General features: G+C 50.1%; 1 protein-coding gene across 7 annotated transcripts in view; it reads left to right on the top strand.

Moving 5' to 3' along the window:
- The window catches only part of FHAD1 (forkhead associated phosphopeptide binding domain 1), a 117,752-nt gene that overhangs the window by 77,259 nt on the left and 17,322 nt on the right, over nucleotides 1-23,171 (top strand). For all 7 annotated transcript variants that reach the window (XR_014779805.1, XM_084784911.1, XM_084784910.1 and 4 more), the window contains 9 exons: nucleotides 161-265; nucleotides 4,858-5,031; nucleotides 6,652-6,877; nucleotides 8,891-8,975; nucleotides 10,850-10,956; nucleotides 12,723-12,882; nucleotides 13,197-13,323; nucleotides 19,025-19,154; nucleotides 19,746-19,873. Coding sequence is in view for 6 of the 7 variants with exons in the window: in XM_084784911.1 (XP_084641037.1) it covers nucleotides 161-265; nucleotides 4,858-5,031; nucleotides 6,652-6,877; nucleotides 8,891-8,975; nucleotides 10,850-10,956; nucleotides 12,723-12,882; nucleotides 13,197-13,323; nucleotides 19,025-19,154; nucleotides 19,746-19,873 (1,242 nt within the window). In the remaining variant the exon portion in view is untranslated. The remainder of the gene's footprint in view (nucleotides 1-160; nucleotides 266-4,857; nucleotides 5,032-6,651; nucleotides 6,878-8,890; nucleotides 8,976-10,849; nucleotides 10,957-12,722; nucleotides 12,883-13,196; nucleotides 13,324-19,024; nucleotides 19,155-19,745; nucleotides 19,874-23,171) is intronic.

Here is a 23,171-nt window from a genome sequence, read left to right as displayed (position 1 = left end):
GAGGAGAGGCTCTGGAATGGGCTTTGGAAACCTCAAAGTCCACCCTCCCCACTCTCACGCTTCCTCCAGCAAGCCTACGAGGGGGGGGGGGCGGCGCTCTTAATGAAATCACCACACCCTTTCTTCTGCTCTCCCCATCAAACCCCTCCTTGACTTCCAGATCTCAGAGAGCGCCGCCTTTGAGAGACTCAAAATAAGAGACATTCTAGAGAGGGAAAAAAGGAGAATCCAGGACCTGGAGAACCGCCTGACCAAGCAGAGAGAGGTATGTGTCTCAGAGCCCAGAGGACCGTTGTTGTTCCCACGGACCCGGGTTAGAGTCCTGTCACCCACAAGGCAGCTCACGACTGCCCATAACTCCAGTTCAAGGGGACCCAACACCCTCTTCTGCCCTCCACAGGTACCAGGCACACAAGTAGTACACAGACTTATTGGCAGGCAAAATATCCATACGCATGATATAAAAGTAAATCCTTTTTTAAAAATATCGAACAAATCAATAAATAAACTACAGTTTGATTCCAGTGGTTACAGGCCAAGGAAAGCCCGCTGGTTGTGCCGTCACTAGACAAAAATAGAGCAAGCACAGCAGGGCTAATAGCGCAAACTGTAATCCCAGCTACTCAGGAGGCTGAGGTAGTTCAAGACCGTCTGGGCTGCAAAGTGAGCTCAGGGTCAGCTTGGAAATTTGGGAAGAACCCTGTCTCAAAATAAAATGTAAAAAAGAGAGGTAAAGATAGAGTTCCAAGATGCAGGGCTTGCCTCACATCCGCAAGACCCCGGCTTCAAGCCCACAGCTAACTGTCAAGCAAGCTCACGGAGACGAAGCCCTTCTGGGTACCAACCCCACAGAGCATCTCCACCAAACGGCTGACCCCAAAAGAATTCTGCAGAGCAACAAGAAGCAGCCTTAGCAAGCAGCCTTAGATCAGGACACTAGAGGAATTAGCTGAGCGACCTCAGGGTTGGCCGTGGCGCCACACACATCAGGAGGAGCAGTAACACCCTACCCCCCACCCCTACCCCCACCCCCACCCCCACCCCCACCCCCACCTCCACCCCCACCCCCAGGGACCCACCAGGCACCAGGACAGAGAACAGACCTGCAAAGCAAACACTGTGTGGCACTGGCAGGGAGTCTGTAGGCACCAAACCCCAGGAAATAAAAACAAAAATGGACAAGTTAAAAGCCTCTGCCAGAGAGAGGGAACAGTGAGCAGATACAAGCCCCAAATGGGGCAGGAAATACTTGTAAGACACAGGTCAGAGAACCATCTAAAGAATTCAAATAGCTCAAGAGGAAGACTGCCAGCAGCCCAACTGAAACACCAGGTACCTGATAGACTGGCTTGTTTTGGTTTTTGGTACTGGGGAATGGGGTCCAAGACCACACACACACACTGGCCAGGGGCTCTTCCACTGAGCTACCTCCAACTCTTTTTTTGTTTTATTTTATTTTCAAAATGGGGTCTCATTAATTTGCCCAAACTGACCTTGAACTCACTGTGCAATCCATGCTGGCTTCAATTCTGTCATCTTCTTGCCTCTCAGCTTTTCAAGTAGCTGGAATTATAAGCTAGCACCGCCACACCTGACCTGAATAGACATTTTTCTTTCTTTTTAAAAAATTATTATCTTTTTTTTTATATGTGTATTAATGTTTTGCCTGCATGTGTGTCTGGTGCAGCAGGGGCCAGAAGGCGGCATTACTGGAGTTACAGGTAGTTGTGTGCCACCATATGGTTGCTGGGAATGGAACCTGGGCCATCTGGGACAGCAGTCAGTGCTCTCCCTCCATCACTGAGCCATCTCTCCAGTCCCCTGAATAAATGTTTCCCAAAAGAAGATAATTATTAGATATATGGAAAAGATGAAGACCTCAAGGCTGTCAGAACAGCCAGTTTCAGAATGATTACTGAGGGCATTTAGCTCAGCTGGTAGAGTGCTTGCCTAGCATGCTGGAAGTTCTGTCCCCAAGATCACATAAACCTGGCTTGATGGCACAGCCTCTAATCCTAGCACTTGGCAGGTAGAGGTAGGGGAATCAGGACTTCAAGGTCGTCTTCAGCCGCTGAGGGGATTCAAGGTTCAACTCTGAGCTGCATGGAACCATATCTCAAAAAAAAAATTGTAAGAAATCACTCAGACCCAATTGGCTTATTTGCACACAACTCTATTTGTATTCAAAATAGAGCAATCAAAAGGTTGATGTCAAGCTGGGTGTGGTGACACACACTTTTAATCCCAGTACATGAGAGACAAGGGCAGGTGGATCTCAGAGTTTGAGAGGCCAGTCTGGTCTACAGAGTGAGTCCAGGACAGCCAGGGCTACAAAGAGAAACCCTGTTTCAAAAAACAGAAAAATGAAACAAAACAAAAAAGAAGGTTGATGTCATCTCCTTGAGCAAAAACAGATAAAGAGAGGATAGAAAAGAAAAATAGCTCCAACTTTGGGGGTATGAAACAAAGATGGCTGACAACAGGCCACCTCACACAGTCTGGCTTCATGGCACAGTTCAGAAACAAGTGAACTCTGTGGTGGATTCTCAGGGACAACTGGAAGAATCCATTGAGCATCAGGGGACAATTGACTCTGTATCTAAGTCCTCTTAGGCAAGGTCACTTGTCCCCATGGCATCCCTTGACACTGACGATGCCAAGCCCTTAGCAGAGCCTCCGACACAGAAGCAAAGAAGTGACTCCCATGAGGAAGAAGAGGAAGAGTCTGGGAGACCAGCACTGCTTGTATTTTTCTTTTTCCGAAAAGTGTTTTCTTTTTCTGATGACAAAAGGAGCCCCCATTTCTTCTAGAGTAGTTGACAAACACGGAGAATCACTCAGAAGAGCCTCAACATTGACCCAGCTGCTGCTGAGTGGAGCTATCACCAGTGACATTTTGATGTGATTCTCTCTCGGATGCTTTTGTGCTGTTGTTATGGACGTGGGTGATGCCGACTCGTTATCAAGATAGTGGCATGGGTGCCTACTGCTTCGGGAACTACTTCATTACGCATTTCTCAAACGTCTCCATGTCACTGAACCCCCCTCCCACTGCCTGCTGCTGAAGAGTGCCCTGGGTCTGCCCTGAGTGGGATGGACCCTGGGTCGTTGTCCCCTCCCTCTGCCAGGGATTGGGTTCTTTCCCACTTTCCCTGGATATAGAAGATGATTGGTGGCCTGTACTTGTAACCCCAGCACTCTGGAGACTGAGGCAGAGACGTGTGAGTTTAAAGCCAGGTTGGGCTATGGAGATGTTGTTATTAAAAAAAAAAGAAAAGAAAAGAAAACAAACAAACAAGAACACACCTTTAATCCCAGTACTCAGGAGGCAGAAGCAGGCATATCTCTGTGAGTTCAAGGCCAAGCCTGCTCTACAGAGAAACACTGTCTCAAAACTAAGATAGCTGTTGTTGTTGTTGTTGTTGTTGTTATTATTATTATCATAACAATAAATAAGCAAACAAATAAGTAAAAGATGCTTGGCTGAACAACTGTATGTTCAGCTTTCCATCCTTAGGATAAAGTCCTGTCTGTGAGTGTAGCTCCTGGACCCTGAGATGTGAGCATCTTCACTCACAGTCCCTGCTCCCACATGGCCTTCCAGAAAAAGCAGGCCTGTCCACACTAGCAATAGCAGCTTGTGAGAGCTCCCAGGACTGTGTCACAAGATTACATTTCATGGAGTCCATAAAGCGCTTGTTAAGCAAATACCATGAACTGAGTTGAGTCCCCAGAAACCACATTAAAAAAAAAAAAAGCCAGGCATGGGAGCTGGAGAGACGGCTCAGCAGTTGAGAGCACATGCTGTTCTTGCCGAGGACCTCTGGCCTTGGGTACCTACTCTCATGTGAGGACACACACACACACACACACACACACACACACACACACCCCTATACACACATACATACCCCCCTGTTCCTACATGTGCACCCACAAATACACAAACACACTCATGAGTTTATATACAGTGTTTGAGCCGGGCCTCGTGGCTCACACTTTTAATCTCAGCACTTGGGAGGTAGAGACAGGTGAATCTCTGAATGTGAGGCCAGCCTGGTCTACAGAGAGTGAGTCCAGGACAGCGAGGGCTACACAGAGAAACCCTGTCTTGAAAAACCAATAAATGTATGGCCTGGCAGAAGCCCATACTTCAGTCTTTGGAAGAGAATCTCGGAGGGAACAGTAGGATTGTGACGAAGATGGATAAAGTGGTTTTGAGGGGAGCTATGCAAGAACTTGGCAACTGGGGTCCCATCTGGCCAGGGACCTGGCGTGGAGGGGAACAGAGCGTCTCCAGATCATGTGGTGAAGGGTGAAGGCACTTCGCACATTTATCCTGGAAAATAGATTTAGAGAGAGAGACATGACAGCCCTCCTCAAATATTTAAAGGGCTGTCTCATAAAAGAGACATAAAACTTAGTCAAGGGCTCCAGATGACAGAATGGGGCTCGGAGACCAGAAATCACAAGGAGACAGATCTCCATGAAGATAAAGGAGAGTTTTGCAGTAATTGGAGCCTTCCAGAAAATCCTTGGGCTTTGCACTTAAGAAGCGTCCAGAGACTGCTGTCTGTGTCCTCTCTGAAGGCACAGGAGATAAGGGGAAAAGAGTAAATATTTAATTCCAGACGTTGGCTTTTTTTTTTTAAAGATGTATTTATGTATTAAGTATCAGTGTTTTGCCTGCACATCAGAAGAGGGCACCAGATCTTACAATACATGGTTGTGAGCCATCATGTGGTTTCTGGGAATTGAACTCAGGACCTTGGGAAGAGCAGGCAGTTCTTTTAACCTCTGAGCCATCTATCTCTCCAGCCCCAGACGTTGTTAATTTGGTGTCTGCTGTTTGTCTAGGAGATAGAATTAAAGGGGCAAAAGGAGGACGTCTTAAACAATAAATTAAATGATGCCCTGGCCATGATGGAGGAGGCGCAGCGGGTGAAGACGGCCGAGAGTCTCAAAGCTGAGAACCTCACCCTGAAGTTAAATGAAACATTAGCCGAGCTAGAAACGACCAAGACGAAAATGGTGGGTTGATCTGAAAATGGTAAGCTTGCTCTCCCCCTCGGAAATTTACAGCATGTGCTGGCTAGTATTATGTCAACTTGACACAAACCAGAGTCATCTGAGGAAAAGTGAACTTCAGTTGAGAAAATGTCCCCAGCAGGTTGACCAGTGGGCAAGCCTGTGGCACATGCTCTCCACTGATGGTTGACAACTGACGTGGGAGGGCCCAGCTCACTTGTGGGTAGAGCCACCTCTGGGCTGGTGGTCCTGGGAGCTATAAGAAAGGCAGGCGGATTGTTGTGAGTTCGAGGCCAGCCAGGTCTACAAAGTGAGTCCAGGATAACCAAAGGCTACACAGAGAGACCCTGTCTTGAAAACCAAAAGAAAAAAAGAAAGAAAGCTGGCTGAGATAGCCTTGGAGAGCAAAGCTGTAAGCAGCATCCCTCCATGGCCTCTGCATCAGCTCCTGCCTCCAGGTTCCTCCCTTGCTTGAGTTCCTGCTGCTCTGACATCCCTTAACAGTGGGACCTGACACCACCTGAGAGCGGTAGGGTCACAGGTGGTGTCTGATTTTCTGTGTAAGAGCTTTTGTTGGTCATTTTAGTTGGTAAGAATTGTGGTTCATGCTTGTGGTCCAGCTCTGAGGAGGCAGAGACTGGCAGACCCCTGGGGCTCACTGGCCAGCCAGCCTAGCCTATGTGCTAAGTTTCTGGTCAGGAAGAGACAGTCACAATAAAAGAAGTGGGTGGCACCAAAGGAATGACACCCAAGATGTCCTCTGACCTCTACACACAGGGCATACACACACACACACACACACACACACACACACACACACACACACACACAAAGAGAGAGAGAGACAGACAGACAGACAGACAGACAGACAGACAGACACAGAGACAGAGACAGCGACAGCGAGAAAGAAGCAGAGAAAAATAAAAATTGACTTTTTAAATCATCTAATGGTTCATCCATTTATTAATTTATTAAGACATTTATTCTTATTTTATATGTATGGGTGTTTTGCCTGCACGCATGTCTGTGTGCCAGGTTCCCATGAAGGACAGCAGGGGGTGTCCAGTCCCCTGGAACTGGTGTTACAGATGGTTGTGAGTCACCATGTGGTTGCTGGAAATTGAATCCAGGTCTCTGGAAGAGCAGCCAGAGCTTTTACCTGCTGGGCCATCTCTCTAGCACAACCCCCCCCCCCAGTCATTAATTTTCATCAAACATCTGGGTCTAGGTGCTGTGGGCATAACCAGAAAAAGAGCAGGTGAGGGCTTCTGTCGCATGGAGCTCAGAGACTTGCAGTGGGGGGCAGAGAAATAAAACAAAAACCAAGGCCACTTCAGGTGTGGATAAAGGTCTCAGACACAAGAGAGCAAATAAAATAGAAATTGTCTGGGACTGTTCCATGCACACATTTGTGGCAAGGTTCTTCCAAGGAGGTGATGTTAGTTAGAGCCAAGACCTGGAAGATGGTGGTGGGCCAGCCATTGCAGGGGGGGAAGGGGAGGTGTGCCAGCAGGAACAGGGCATGCAGAGGCTCTGGGGAGGATGCAGCCTAGCACCTGTGCCTGCAGAGGAGGCAGACCACTGCCATTTAATCTGGCTCCTGAGCTAAGACCGTTTCCCCAGCTCTTGACGGAGGAACGGCTGAAGCTGCAGCAGCAGTCCATGAAGGTCCTGCAGGATGAACAGGAATCCCAGAAGCACGGCTTCGAGGTAGAAATCACAGAGTACAAAGAGCAGATCAGACAGCACTCGCAGACCATCGTGAGCCTAGAGGAAAGGCTCTGCCAAGTGACTCAGCAACACAGGAAAATAGAAGGCGAGATCGCAACACTGAAAGACGGTGAACCAGGTAGGGCCGACTGGGGCTGGGGCGGAAACCCGGCATCCAGCAGCATCCTGTGTGGCCCCCTAGGCTGGGCCTCATCGGAAAGCTCCCTCATTCTCTCTTGGCCCTCTTTGCTCCTCGTAGCACATGATGCTAGAAGCCCTCCGAGGCCTAACGGAACCAAAGTAACGGCAATGAGATAGGACATCCTTTGTGCCAACCCAGTGAGCCGGCGAGGCACTCGGGCAGCCAGAGCTATTAATGGAGTTGTGTTTTTCCCATGAAAAGGACGATCCAGGTCCCCCTCTCTGCCGCTGGCCACTGTGACCTTACTAACAACAGCTCTCCTGGGCAGCCAGGAGCGGCCCTCCTACAAAATAAGCCCAAAGAGACTAAAAACAGCAATCAGAGTTATGTTCTCGCTCACCTTAAATGACCTAGGTCACCCATGACAGACACTAAGCTCAGAGTAGAAAATTCTAGAAGCAGAGGCCTCAGCATCAGCACTGTTGATGTTTGGTGCTGGGTAAGCTTAGTTTGGAGGCAGGGTGCCTGGTTTAGCCAATCCCCTGACCTCCAGGCCCAGCCTCATTCTCCCCCCATCCCCCACCTCACAGCCAGGTGTCTCCAGACATCATCCATGTTCCCCCAGAGGTGGGAGACATGGAGGTTAGCTCAGGCTTGCCTTGCTCGTCATTCATACAATCCTCTCATTTGTGCACACGTGGTGCCTCAGCTTTTTTTAGGCACTGGAGGTCTGTGATAGACAAGCCAGCCAACACCTCTGTAAGTAACCAAGTTAGTGCCCTAACAGTGCCTCAGGACAAACAGGGCACCGAGTAGGCTCTGTCTCCTGACTCAGAGTCTAGGGATACACGCTGGGCAGTGGTAACGCACGCCTTTAATCCCAGCACTCGGGAGGCAGAGGCAGGTGGATCGCCGTGAGTTCGAGGCCAGCCTGGTCTACAAAGTGAGTCCAGGACAGCCAAGGCTACACAGAGAGACCCTGTCTCAGGGGGAGGGGCGGGGGGCGGGGAGGGAAAGAGTGAGGATACTCAATAGGACCTGAAGGTGACAGCATCTTGGTCATTTCCACTGTTAGATAATTGTCCGCCGTAAAGCAGGCATTAAATAGGTGTTCGTTGAGTGAATAAACGACTGAGTAAAGCTGGAAAGCAGAGGGCAGTGGAGCCAAGGAGTTAGTGAGGAAGTCAGGAAGCCAGAAAGCAAAGAGAGAAGGCAGGTGACGTGACCGTCAATAAGGCTGCCCTCTTGAAGCTTGGCTGGACACGCCCTTCAGGGTCCTTATTTGCATATTGCTCTCCTGTCTGTAGGTGTCATTGGAGAGCCCTGCCTCACCCAGTACCATATTAGCTCATTTTCTGTGTTGCTGACCCAGTCTTAGGAGTGGCCAAGGAAGGAAAGATGCTTAGTCGGAGGTTAGGTTCAAGGTGGAAGGTGTGTTTCTGGGGAGTCCTGAGAAAGCCCAGGGTGTCACAGGTCAAGAGAGAAGAGGTTGGAGAGTTGGGGATATGGTTCAGTTGATAAGAGTGCTCACAGGAAGCCCTGGGTTCCATCTGTCACCACATAAGCACCATCTGGTGGTATGTGCCTTAGCACTTGGGAGGTGGAGGCGGGGGATCAGAAGTTCTGAGTTGTCATCGGCTACGTAGTGAGTTCGAGGCCAGCCTGGGCTACTCTGCTTTTTAAAGTGGGGGGGGGGGGTAGGTAGAAAAAGGACAAGACACAAGGAGAGTGAATGTGTCTAGTCTCTGTCCCTCTTATGAAGCCACTGGTGTCCTCTAACTGCCCGGAGAGACCAAGCCCCCACCTTCTGAAACCACACGGTTGGGATTAAATGTCAACCTGTTATTTCAGAGGACACAAGCCACATCCCGACTTCACACATAGAGACAGCCTCAGCCATATGCGTCACATGTGAGGAGTCTCAGGGTATCTGAGTTCAAGGAAAGGGAAAAGAAAAGGGGAAGTCCACCACATACAGACCGTGATGATGATGTTACCACGTTTTTGCAGCTCAAAACGAGGAAGTGCCCCAAGAGCCCGCAGGAAAAACCCCAGTGGACAGCAGTGTCACAGAAGGGAGCTGCGAACACCTGATGTGAGTACCAAGGCGTTGGAGAAGCAGGAAACGTCGCCAGATCCGCATTCTCACTGTTGCTTAGATTTCTCAATTCCTGCCACGAGGGAGGAGGAAGAGGAGGAGGGAAGAGCCAGGCAACTGTCTGTTTAGATCACAACTCCACACTCTCGGTGGCCTTGCAGTCCTGGCGAGTCAGGCTGCCTCCCTGAGCGGCTAGCTGCATTTGTAGGAGGCACGTGCCTACAGCTCAGTGACAGGGAGCTGGTGCTGTGATTTGCTTTGCTTACTGAACCCCTATGGGAAGGATCCACGTAGACAGTAGAGACCACTTTCAGTGCTGGCTGCCAAGCCTGATAATGGGTTTGATACCCAGACCCCGCTTGGTGGAAAGACAGAAGCTGACTCTCCAAATGCAGTCCTCTGACTTCCACAGGAGCAGAGTAGCACATATCCACCCACCCACATGCGCACATACACACATACAAAATAAGTAAATAAAATATAAGGGAGAGGGATTGAAATAATTGACTTTTTTTTGTTTTTTGTTTTGTTTTGTTTTGTTTTTTGGTTTTTTGAGACAGGGTTTCTCTGTGTAGCCTAGGCTGTCCTGGACTCACTTTGTAGACCAGGCTGGCCTTGAACTCACAGTGATCAGCCTGCCTCTGCCTCCCAAGTGCTGGGATTAAAGGCTTGCATCACCACCGCCCAGCAACTAATTTACTTTAACTAATGAGTTCCCCTCCCCCAGCCTTCCCTAAGGATCAAGAAGTCTATTGAGCCTGGAGAAACTGACAATATTTGGGGGGGGGGGAACCTATCAGTGTCTAGATGCAATGGCACACAGCTGTGATGCCAGCCCTCTGGAGCGAACACAGGAGGCAATCCTGGGCTGATACACACACACACAAAACAGGGGCTTGGACTATAGCTCAGCGATAGAGCACTTGGCTGGATCCAGTATCACTAAAACCTAAACAAGCAATGAGTAGAACAGTCCAGAAGGCTACTACAAAGCCATACATGAAAACGGAAGAGTTAGTTCATGCCTCCAAGAAAGACAGAGGCACCCATGTCAAAAAAAAAAATCTATGTGAGAAAAGCCTGGGCTTGTAAGCCTCTGACTTGCTGGAGAGCGACCCTCAATACTGCCTTCTACACAGTGACAGCCCTCCCCCCAACACAGGAACACACAGAAGTCTGTCTTCCCATCTAGGCCCCTTGTATTCCCTCCAAACACAACCAGGCTTCCACTTACTTCCGCCCCCTTTGCAGGCCTGCACGCTGTGGTCCCTACTAAGTGCCTGTCCCGTGGAACCAACCCCTCCAAGGAGAAGAGCGATTCTCTTGGTGTCAAAGGTGCCACCTGTGGCACAGGGAATCTGTCTTCTTACCCATCCCTGCATCTCTTTCACTGTCTGGTCCCCACCGCTCAGGATCCCAGCATGCCAGTGAACAGACAGAGAGCCCTCCTGGTCTCCCCTCTTCTTTCCCACCCTCATGGAAGTCCTGAACACCCCCCCCCCAAAATGGTCTTCCATCCTCTTTCCACAAACCCACCGGCATGTCAATCTGTGTTGACAGAGGTCCCATGTGGGACCAGCTGACACCCTCCCTAGACCTCAGTCCAGCCCAACCAGATCCCTTGTTCTTTCTCAAAGTGTGCTAGGTAAAAGTGCATCAAAATGAGGTTCTCTTTGAGCATTTAAAGGCTGCCTGTCCTCTGGCTGGGCTGGGGTCCCATGGTCCATCCCTGGACATCTTGTGTCTCATCCCTGGGTCCTATCCAGTCCCTTGGGAGTCAGTGGGGAGTTGAGCACGCCTGACTCAGTTGTTTGTGGTTTGGTTTTTTTTGTTTGTTTGTTTTGTTTTGTTTTGTTTTTCTTACATTGCAGAGATGACCTACTGGCTGCTCAGAAGGAAATCCTGTGTCAGCAGGAGCTCATCGTGAGGCTGAGGACAGACCTCAATGAAGCCCACAAACGGATGTCAGACCTGAGAGGTTGGTATGAGTTCCTGGGCCGTTTGACATCCTGACCCACTCAGGAAGGAAGTGAAGGCAGAGACTCAGCAACCTTGGTCCCAAAGCCTCTAGTGGACCTGCTTTCCTGTGTGCCTGCAGCCCCTGTCACCCAGGGAATCATAAGACTTGGTGGACCTTGAACATCAGTATCGTCATCTGCTGCCGAGCATCTCCACATACACCCCAGAAGGCAGTAGTGGGGTTCCCCTTTGGGGCTGGGTCCTCTGCAGGAGCCTGGGTGCAGCGTGAAGAGGCCTCACAACCTTCCTCTTCCTCATGCAAAAAAGCCACACACCTCCCACACTGACAGCCAGCTTGGCTCAGGTCCTCCGTGTCTCTATCTCTCTGTCTCTGTCTCTCTCTCTCTCTGTCTCTCTGTCTCTCTCTCTCTCTCTGTCTCTCTCTCTCTCTCTGTCTCTCTCTCTCTCTCTGTCTCTCTCTCTCTGTCTCTCTCTCTCTCTCTCTCTCTCTCTCTCTCTCTCTCTCTCTCTCTCTCTCTCGTCTTCTTCATCCTTCCTGTTGCTTCATCTGGCCTTTTTGTCTTTCCCATCTCCAGCCTCTGACAGGACAAAAAGCCTGGGCAGATAGGATTTGGGAGGAAACAAAGCTAGATTCCCAAAGTAGAAGGAAGGTGGGAAAAGGGAGAAGATGGAGGGAGAAAGGAAGGGAAGGGGGCGGGAAGACTGCCTCACCCATCTCCAGCTCCCTCAGGACTGTTTCCTCCCTGAGGCCGTTCCCACAGTTTTCCAGAAGGAAGGAGAGTAGTAATGGTGCCTAGAGCAAGTCAAAACCCAATCCCACAACCTGATCACCATTAGGCCCTTGACTTCAGACAAGACTTTGCCTCTCTGAGCCTCAGTGTCCGCATCTGTGCAGTGGGGGTGCAGACAGTAATTCCCCTGTAAGCCTGCAACTGAAGATTTAAGGCAGGCAGGTGCCAGGATCTTAGCGTGGGTTCCCCCCAACTGCGGACCCTAAGACTGGAACTCCACTACAGCCAGTCTATTCGAGTCATCGCCCCGGTAAATACCAGCAGTGAAGTAGGGATTGAACCAGAAGGGGAAAAAAACGAAGGGTAAGTGGGCTGTCAGTCAAGAGGGCACTGAGGTACCCGGAACTAATTCTGCCAGAGAGAGTGAAGAGTGGGAACAGCTGTCTGTGCTAGCTGTGCATGGAACATTGGTATGCCTGGTAGGCACCTAGCTCAGAAGACGCCAGGGGCCTGAGAATACCTCTGGGTGGAAAGATCCAGAAACAGCTGGGCATGAAACTCAACTGGTATTCCGAGCGCTTGCCTAGCCTGCATGAGGCCCTGGGTTCAGGCCCCAGGACTGAATGAGTGACCCTGGCCTCACATACCTGTAATCCCAGCGCTGAGGAGGCAGAGACAAGGAGGATGAGAGGCTTATGGTCATCTTTGGCTGAGATCCACCTAGGATGCATGAGACCCGGTCTGCAAACAAAGAATAAACAAACAAACAAAAGACCTAGAAGCAGGTAGCTGCACACTGGCCAGAGCATCCTAAAAGACCAGGAGGACATGGGTAGAGGGTAGGGCCCTGATGGCAGCTGCTGGTGTCTTAACACTGGTCGGGAGGCAGCAGCAGGGGACTTACTGTGCCACCCACTGACACATGCTGAGGTTCCCGCAGAGCTCCTGGGGAACACGAGAGCCAGCCGCTGAGAACCCTGGGGGCAGAGATCCCAAGGTGGGAGACCACTCACCAATTTCCTGTTCCTCCCAGGGGAGCTAAGCGAGAAACAGAAGATGGAGTTGGAGCGGCAGGTGGCCCTGGTACAGCAGCAGACGAGCGAGCTAAGCGTGTTCAAGGCGAAGGTGGCACAGATGAGCGGCCTGGTGGAGAAGAAAGAGAGGGAACTGAAAGTCCTCAGGGAGGCACTCAGGTGTGGGAAGGGGATCCGCGTGGCATAAGCACCCCAAGGTGGCTGGCACAGACAGGGTTCAGTAAATGCTGGTTGACTTGGACAGATGAATGGGTGATAGTGTCTCATTGCTTCCTAGACTCGTTCATTAAAGCAGAGCTGTGTTCCGGGAGTGCACGTCCTCCCAGGCAGCTGGGCTCGGCTCACGTGCAGGAGGTCTGAAAGAACTCAGACACCTGCTGTGAAAACAGTTTTACTTCCAGGTTAACGGAGGCGTGCAAAGGTCGGGGGAACACTGGGCTGCCTGACACCCATGACACCCCTCTCTGCCCCAGGGCTTCCCAAGAGAAAGCCAGACCCCACCTGAGCACGGAGCAGAAGCCTAGGAATCTCAACCAGAAGTGTGACATCTCACTGCAGATAGAACCAGTCCACCCAGACACATTCTCCAGCTACCAAGAGGTCAGTGTCCGGGGCTGCAGGCAGCTCCGATAGCCCAAGGGTTAAGGGCCTCTTCCCTTTAAAGTTGTTCACCCACCATAAGTGACAAAGCAAGACAGCCCCACCCCGTGATCATGGTCTCCAGGCTTACACTCTCAGCAGTGGAAATGGCACTAGCAGCTCTTTCCTGGGAGGCCGCCTGGTCTTCCTCCAAATCATGAGTGGGTAGCGGTTGGCCATCCACCTTGAACCAAGTTGGCCTGGGTTTAAATCCGAATCCCTCCACGTATCCACGTACAAAGTCTGTGGACCTAGGGAGGTCACTGTACACCAGTTGCCCACTCTGAGAACGACAGTCCCACTTCAAAGGGTTATTGGGAAATATATTTTTATTTATGCATACCCACACGTAAACGTGTGCTTACCTCCATCTGGTGGGTAATTTTTTGCTAATTTGTTAAATATCTCTCTCTCTCTCTCTCTCTCTCTCTCTCTCTCTCTCTCTCTCTCTCTCTGTGTGTGTGTGTGTGTGTGTGTGTGTGTGTGCAATATGCATGTGTGGAGGCCAAGGGAGGACATTGGATATCTGGCTTTCTGTGTCTTATCACCCTTGAGACAGGATCCCTTGATGAATCTAGAGCTCACCACTCTGGTGAGCAAGCCAGGGTGATTCTGCTGCTTCTGTGACACATACACACCCCAGCTCTGGGGTTATGGTGCATACAGCCATGCTTAGCATTTTTTTAATGGGTGCTGGGACTCTGAACTCAATTCCCTAATGCTTGCATAGCAAGCGCTCTTAACCACTGAGCCATCACCCTAGCCTACCAACAAACACTAGTCAAAGGCATCCTTTCAACTGTGAAAGTCTGTAAAAGTCCACTCTGTTCATGTAAGTGGCTGCTTAGAATTCCATTTTGTGTCCATTTTATCCAGCCCAGTCCCCAGATGATGGAGATTTCAGCTGTGTCTCCTTTAAGCCTGATGCTGTTATTAGTATGGCTGCCCATCTGTTGAACTCGTGTTTGGCTGTGAAATAGCCAGGGTGGAGGGGCTTCCTACACTGTGCATCACAGAAGCCAAACGACTTTCCCAGAGAGCCATGCAGTTAATGTGACCCCTGCACCCACACACACACACGTCAGTCACTTGATAGGGACTCCCTGTGTGACTGCCCGGAAGTCCCAGATACTCATCCAGTGGGAAGTGCGTTTGAGTGGTCCCTCAGGTGGCCTTTCCCATCATTCCTAGTAGGCTACACCTGTGGGGTGCAGCAGCTCCTTCAGGCTTGTTTCCTTAGAGTCCAGAACATCTTTTTCTTTTAACTTTTGGAAACCAGCCGCTTTTGCGGGGAGGCATCTGCAAAAGAAACAAAGCCAAATATGTCAACAAAGACACTGCCCCTGCCAGGCAGCCAGGATGAAAAGGCTTGAGGTCCCGCCAGGCATCCCTGGCTCTGAGTGCTATCCAGCACACTTTAATAGCAGTGGTTCCTGTTGCCCAGGGCAACCAGGAGGAGGAGGAGGAGGAGGAAGAGGAGGAGGAGGAGTCATGCAATGGCCCAGGTGGCTGGAAGCTCAGCTGGGTAGCAAATGTCAATCACTCCTATTGGAACCCTAAGCCCTCAAAGCAGGGCCTGACCCACAGCCACTATTGAGCACCTGCTGTATACCAGACAAGGAAAGGAATGCAGGCCCAACTGAGGCCACGGTTCTGTGCATAGACCTACATATGCCAACCCTTCCCCTGTACCCTGTGTGTGTTTGATGGGGAGACTCCTTGGACCGTGGCTTCTAGTTTCTATCTCAAGGCTGAAGCTGATGGGGGAGGGAGGATGCAAGATAAAAGGCCAAAAGCATCCCTTCTTGGAACAGTGGTCCTCAGCCAGGCTACTTCCTGTTTCCAAAGCCAGAGAGGGTCAGAGGGCTCAAGAGTTGTATGAGAAAGAATCCGTGTCAGTAAGAGGCTTCCCAGAGGAGCGTGAGGAAGGGTCACATGCTGCTTCCTCTCCCCCAGTTCTTCAAAGACTAGGGAAGCTGGCCTGGCTGCTGAGCCTGTCCTTCTGCCCCAGGTCAGCATCTCCTGTCTATTTCTATCCAGAAGGAGGGAGAATTCAGGTGGCTCCCTCCAGGACAAACAGATGCCCCTCCCCCATCCCTAGCAGGTGAACAACACTTGTACAGAACCATGCCCTCAGATGGGCCAGCTTCATGGCAATACACCAGAGCAGTTGCGTCCCCTCACACACCTGGCAGCCCTGAGCCGGGAACAGGCTCCTGCCTCCTTCCAAACTTTGTACATCTTGAGCTTTGCCTGCCTGCAGGAAGGAAGGAAAGGGAAAGAAAACAGTATAAAGGGAAAGTCAGTATAGAAGAAAATGTCCTCCCAGCACTCAGGAGGCAGAGGCAGGTGTATCTCTGTGAATTCAAGGCCAGCCTGGTCTACAAAGTGAGTTCCAGGACAGCCAGGGCTCAAAACAAACGAACAAGAATGTTGTAGAGAGAAAGCAGGGTCAAGTGGCATGAGGAGCCGTTATGGCAGGACTTGAGACTGTCCTGTTTGCTTTCTATTGGTGTGACAAACACTGTGACCAAAAACAACTTGAGGAGGAAAGGGTACATTTCGTCTTACGACTCACAGTCCATCCTTGTAAGAAATCAGGGCAGGAACCTGGAGGCTGGAAGTGTAACAGAGGCCAAGGAGGAGTGCTGCTCACTGGCTTGCTCACTCCAGGACCACCTGTCCGAGGGTAGCCCTATCCACAGTGGGCTGGGCCCTCCCACATCGATTATTAATGAAGAAAAAGCCCCACAGACTAATATGATGGTGACATTTTTCTCAGCTGAGGTTCCCTCTTCCAAGATGACCATAACTTGTATCCAATGACTGAAAAAAAAAATTGACTGGGACAATGGATAAGAGCATCACGGTAGGAAAGGGGTTCTCTCAGAACTGGTGGTCAGAAGCCTCCACAGAGGGAGATTTGGAGGAGACCCAGAAAGAGGTAAAGAGATGAGCGACAGGAACATCGAAGGGAGGGGAGCATTCCCAAGGGGGCCTCGAACAGTATGGCTGAGCTCCCGGAAGAGGCTGGGGGCCTTGAACCCCAGGGGGGGCGTGCAGTGTGACTGGCATGGAGCCTAGGACCCATCATCCTATTGGTCTCAAAGAATCACCAAAGAAAAACAAACGACTCTCCTGGCCTCCACTCTGTCTGTGGTTGGATCGCTCACTCACAGAAGCTGGGGTGTCCAATGCCAGACTGTTCCTCATCCGACTGCTGCACAAAGTTCAGCTCCTTGGGGTGGGGTCTTATCTTAGAATAGTGTCTAGCACAGGGGGAGGGGCAGGAAGCGTGAATATGAGTGAGAATAGGAACGGCAGCTGGTGATGGGTTGATAGACACCTAAACACGGGCGTTTGTACCTAGAAACAGGGCTGAGCGCGTAGCTCAGTCGGCAGAGTGCTTGTGGAGTTCACAAAGCCTTGAGCTTACACTGTAATACCACACAAACTAGGCACAGTGGGGCACCCCACCCCACCCCCAAAATCCCAGAACTCAGGAGTGGAGACAGGAGGACCAGGAGTTCAAGGTCATCTTTGGCTACACGGAAAGTTCGAGGGCAACCTGGGCTATGTGAGATCTTGTCTCTAAGGAAAATTTTAAAAAGGAAAAAAAAATATCTTTTTATTTTAAAACAGAAAGAAATAGAGATAGAGATGCCTAGCTATATAAAATTTTAATGATTTCAGCTCACCCCGTGCTGTATATGTTGTCTTTGGTATCTATATCAGTAACCTAAAATGAACCGAAAGTTGCTATTTTTAAAATAGTTATAAAAGAGACATATTATCGTTCTATTCCCATTCTTGCCAGTTTGGCTGAGGCTTCCCCATAGCAACTGTCTGACAACTAAAAACCACTCTCAGTACCCCATCCCGGGTCCCCTCTTAATGATCTGCTAAACATTTGTCACTGCCCACTGTGTCTCTCCATATTTACCTTCCCCATTGTCTCCTTATATTGAAGTACAAAATCCAGGACAGCAAGGATTTGCCAGTGTCACTCCCTGATGGCGCCCCAGAGCCTGGAACAACCTTGGCACTTCTGATGTGCGCTCGGAGTGAGTGAGTGAATGAATGAATGAATGAATGAGTGAATGAATAAAGAACTGATACAGGATCTCATGTAGCCCAGGCTAGCCTCGAACTCACCTCATAGCCAGGAAGGACTTGAATTTCTGATGCTTCCACTTTCACCCCGCAAGTGCTGGGATCACAGGCGTCTGTCACCTCAGTTTATACAGTGCCAGGATCGGAGCCCAGGGCTTTGTGCATGCTGGGCAAGCACTCTGCCTTATTGGGGTGCATCGACTCATTTTCTTTTTTCTTTTTTTCTTTTTTTTTTTTTGGGGGGGGGTTTTTCGAGACAGGGTCTCTCTGTGTAGCCTTGGCTGTCCTGGACTCACTTTGTAGACCAGGCTAGCCTCGAACTCACAGCAATCACCTGCCTCTGCCTCCCGAGTGTTGGGATTAAAGGCATGCGCCACCACTCCTCATTTTTCTAAAATTAAAAAAAAAAAAACATAAATTCTCCTGAATTAATCTTAAACAAAGGATCATGACCTTTAAAGACCTTCCTTGTCTGTATCCTGAGTAAACCTCACTCTAATCTCTGACAGTCAGTCCCATGGGGTCTGCCTGTTGGCCAGTGACTGTCTTACCGGGGGAACATTCTCTTTCACAGAAAGTTCTATTGGACCTGCCTTTCTAGAGATTCTGGAGTGAGATCTCAGAGGAATGTCTCTCCAGACCAAACAAGTGCCAGGCTGTCCAGTAGCCCAGACAGACAGGAGAAAGCCGTCCTTGATAATCCCTCTGAAAGGAGGAGCCTCTTGAGGTCTCATCTGAAATGTCTTTCTGGAGCTGGGAGTACGGCTGAGCTTAGTGTGCCCGAGAACTGGTTCCATCCTGAGCACCACAGGAGGAAGAAAAGGGAAATAAAGTGAAAATGAAGTAAAACTGAAGGGGACAGAGAGATGGCTCAGCAGTTAAGTTCACCCGTCACTCTTGCATGGGACTTGAATTCCATTCCCAGCACCTACATCAGGCAGCTTACAACCACCTATAACTCTACCTCCATGGGATCTGACGCCCTCTTCTGGCCTCCGTAGGCACCTGCACTCAGGCTTGCACACACACACACACACACACACACACACACACACACACCCCTAACAAATGGAGACCTAAAACCGCACATGGTGGCATAGACCATTAACCTCAACACTCAGGAGGCAGAGGCAGGTCTCAAAACTGAGTGTGAGACCAGGCTGGTCTGCAGTGTAGGTTCGAGGACACCCAGGGCTACACAGAGAGACCCTGTCTCATAAAAAGGAAGGAAGGAAGGAAGGAAATGAAATGAAATGGAGACCCAGGCATGAAAGACTATTAGAAGAAGAAACAAAGGCTGCAGAGAAGGAGCGTAAGGGGTATTTTATTGTGCTGCTAAGTAGCAAGGAGGGCTGGCAGTCCTCCTATGTGGGACTTGATATTTGCGATGAAAAATTTAAATCCTTTCTCTGCTGAAGCTCTTGTGATATTTTCCAGAAGTGCTGAATGGCAGGGTTTCTGCTAAACAAGACTTGTGTCTGTCACTGGGCTTCTCAGGGAGATACCCTGGATCCTTATGCAACTGCTGTCTGTGTTACCCTGTCCCCAGGAGCAGTCCTTCAGTGACCTAGGGGTCAAGTGCAAAGGGTCTCGACATGAGGAAGTCATCCAGCGGCAGAAAAAGGCCTTGTCGGAACTCCGACAACGAATCAAAGATCTGGAGAAGACCAGCTCCTCCAGTAAGTTCTCTGCTCCCTAGTCCCAGCTCGGAGAGCCCCCCTACTCCCCGCTGCCCAGAGCCTGCCTGGTGTTGTGCCCTTTGGGGACTGGCTGATTGCCCAGGATGTCCCCTGATTATCCAGTAATCAGAAGGATGTTATAACACTAACAATGATGGGTCAGGTCCCGTCTCAGAGTCAAGTAAATAAATAGCACATGAAAAGCTCGCTACTGTTCTCCTTATTTCACTGTGACTTGGCGAGAACTTTGTCACGGTCTAACACTATCTGAGGCTGAGCGTTAAGGGGGTCCCCTTAGAGTACCCCATTCACAAGGTCAGAATGGGTGAACCCTGGGACAAGTCCCATTGTCACCTCGGTGCCTAAAGACCTTCTCTATGGAGGCCTCTGCAATGACGCCTGTGTGGCCAAAGCCTTATACTCACTGTGTGGCCTTGGGGAAAATCATTTACTCTCTCTAGGCCTTGGTTTCCTCATCCACCAGGGAAGTCGTCAGGATTAAAACGGTCCTGTGGTAAGTGTCCCGTAAGTCGTACCTACAGTGGCGTTGTGAAGTGATGTCTTCCTGAGCCTCAGTTATTTCTTTTGTAGATCATAAAGACCACATGGATGAACCGTTCCTAGAGCTAAAGACCCTCAGAATGGAAAAAAATGTACAGAAAATATTAGTAGACGCAAAGCCTGACTTGACGACTCTCTCAAGAATAGAGATCCGAACGGTAACCAAAAAATCCTTTGTTTCCCCAGTGACTGACATGGGAGGGTGGGCATTAGGGCTGATGTGAGCTGAGCTCACAGATCAGTGTGTGAGACGTTCAGGGCCAGGGCTGCCCTCATGAGCACCGGCCAGTGAGTTACTGGATATCATCGGCACAAGAGCAGTGGCCTTCCATCTGCCCAGTGCAGTATGTCATTGCTTTGATTCTGGGCCAGATCGGTCACTTGAAACACCAAGCTCCTCCTCTGCCTCTGAGACGTTACTTTCTGCAGAAAGTGTCCCAACAGGCTGATGGATGAGGTTACGCCACGAGTCTGCCATTCCCTGTAAACTGAAAGGCATAAGCAGGTACAAGTGGAAGGAAGCTATGGCCAAAGGGCCAAAGGACGTCATGAGGGAGCCCAGCCTGAATGCTGTGTGTCCACCAGCAAGGCTTTAAAGGACAGCCTGCTGTGGCGACACACACCTGTAACCCCAGGACTCAGGAATATAGGCAGGAAGACCAGGAGTGCAGGTCACACTTGACTACATGGCAAATTTCAAGCCTACTTATGACCCTCAGCAAGAACAAAAAATCAAGCTTTTTTGTTCCCCCAGTGCCTGACTCAGAGTTCAGACTGAATAAAGAGTAGCTGTTGTTCCTAAATTACACTATGCCAGGAAAGAGTGGGACCTCAGATGCCAGTATTCTCAGGAGTGATTAATTCTGATGTTGAAGGTGACCTTATAACCCAAAGGATGTTAGACTGAGTGTTTGATGGACCACAGCTCAGGTCAGTGCCAATCACAGGCCTCACTAACTACACACTGGCCAACCCAACTGGGAATAAAGTACAAGGAAGCTTCTAGAATGAACAGCCAAGTTATCCTATCTGAACCAATATCCTGTGTAATGATCTTTCTGGGCATTTACTAGTGTTGGAGATAAAGGTCTTTGAAATGAGGACGCCCATTCTCCAGGGTTGGGTGTAGAGGAAAGACAGTCTCCAGATGGGAGGTCAACTAGATCTCACAGCCTAATTGACTCTGCTTCCCAGACTGGTCTTCCCCTTGCAGATGGCGCCACCCTTACCCCACCACTGCCACTGCACAGCAGGAACCCTCTAAACTCTGTTTTGAAAAGCCTCCAGCCTCCGAGGTTGGAAGCAATTACAACTTATAAGGAAGAAAAGCCAGCATGGGTTGAGTGCTTGCTCTGTGCTGGGCAGCGAGCTGGGCCCTTCACCTGCGTGGTGAGTCCTTGCCGCAGCTGGGCTGTAGCGTTTCCAATGTCCCCATTTTACAGATTAAGAATTAGGGCTTCAGAAGCCAAGCGACTCATCCAAGGCCGTAGAGATAAAGAAGGAAGAAGCCTAAACTCTGTCCCTGGCTGACTTTCCTCTGGCACCCTGCCAGTCTGCAGAGGGTGCAATTGTGAATTCTGGAGAGGAGTGCAGAGGACTCTGCTCCATTTATTGTCATCTTCAGAGACCCTCTGGTCAGGGCTGGGGAGATGGCTCAATGGGTAAGAGCACTTGCTCTTCAAACATGAGGATCTGAGTTCAAATCCCTGGTGCCCGTGAAAAAAAGCAGGGTGTGGCCACACACCCACTACTAACCCCAGCACTGTGGTGGTGGTGGGGGGTCACTGGGGCTTGCTGGCTGCTGGTCTACCTCCAGATTCAGTGAGAGATCCTGTCTCTCAAGGGAATAAAGCAAAGAGTGACAGAACAGGGCACCTGGCCTCCTCTGGCCACTACATGGTTTATATGCACCTGTGCACATGTATATCGTCCATTTGCACAAAGATACACACACCACATATATGTGCAGTAAATGCAAACACACACACACACACACACACACACACACACACTTTAACCAATATATAATGATGCTCACTTTTACTAGTTGGTCATTTTCTGGTTTTATGGTTAGGGTTTGTTTGGTTTTTGTTTTTTGGGTTTTGTTTTTGTTTTGGTGCTGTTTTGGTCTTTGGGGGTGCGGGGGAGGTCACAAGGCAGCACCTACAGATGCCGAGGATCACCCAAGATATACATGATGCACCTACTGAGGACTAAAGTCCACTTGGGTCCTGATGAGGTGTACTCTAGTCATCCACGGCTCTCCATGCTCTTGGCCTGGCCTGCTTGCTGCCCCATGCTTCCAGTCAGAGCTCCCAGAGGCCAACTGGCTGATAGTGGGCATAGCAAGTGCACAGCTGGAAGGCCCAGCCTGCATCACCTCAGGAAACATTTGGCCACACCCTCTGAAGGACTCATTTCTGCCATGTGAAAATGAGCTTCCTCTAACAAAAGGAGAGAACGCTGTTCCTGTGCGTAGCCTTCATTCATCCATTCCTCAGGCACATCTTGTGCCCCGTGTGGCCAGTGCCACTCTAGGCCCAGGAATCGGGTGTACAGGCAGCAACATGTTCCCCATCTCAATGGAGCTTGTCACTTAGCTCCGGGCTTCTCAACATGGAAACATATTTGGAGCCGGAGGCTGGGATACCTTACTTGGTAAAGTAATTGCCACACAAACATGATGACTTGAGTCTGACCCCCAGAACCCACGTTAAAAAAGAGAGGCGGGCATGATGACACACACCTTAAACCCTGCACTTCCGAGGCAGAGGCAGAGGCAGATGGATCTCTGTGATTTCTAGGCGAGCCTGGTCTACTTAGTGAGTCCAGACTAGCCAGAGGTACACAGTGAAACCCTGTTGAAAGAAAGAAAGAAAGAAAGAAAGAAAGAAAGAAAGAAAGAAAGAAAGAAAGAAAGAAAGAGAAAGAAGAAAAAAGGAAGGAAGGAAGAAGAAAAGAAAAGGCTGTAGTGTGCACTTGCTGGGGCAGTAAAGACAAGGATTTCTGGGGATCCACAAGCTTCAAGACCTGGCGAGAAACTGTCTCAAACAAAAAGATGAAGGATGATCGCCCTGAGGAATGGTACCTAAGGTTGCCCTCTGGCTTCCCTCGCCACACACACAGAATAGCTGGGCTCAGGTGACTCCCAGGGACTGACTTGCTCAGTGGCATCCTAATCGTCATCCCATTGGATGCCGATAGTGCTCACTCACCATCTTCAGGTGAGCCTGTGCATCACTAGACCAGCCCCCCCCCGGGATGGGGGCGCATGCACACACTTAACCCAGCCCAGAGACACTGTTCTAGAGGGAGGAGCTGCCAAAAGTAAAACAAAGCTGACGAGCAAGACAAGATGGCCAGGGATATAGATGAGAAACCTGCGGAGGACCACCGCCTCGTCTGTCGCCATGCAGGGTTCTAGCTTCCCCCCGTGGCCGACACCGGCAACAGAAC

This window comes from Acomys minous (assembly GCF_964271855.1).
Source record: "Acomys minous genome assembly, chromosome: 6".
In the NCBI taxonomy this organism is placed as follows: domain Eukaryota; kingdom Metazoa; phylum Chordata; class Mammalia; order Rodentia; family Muridae; genus Acomys; species Acomys minous.
The sequence above is the reverse complement of the archived record's forward strand: the minus strand, read 5'-3'. Positions and strand labels throughout refer to the sequence as shown.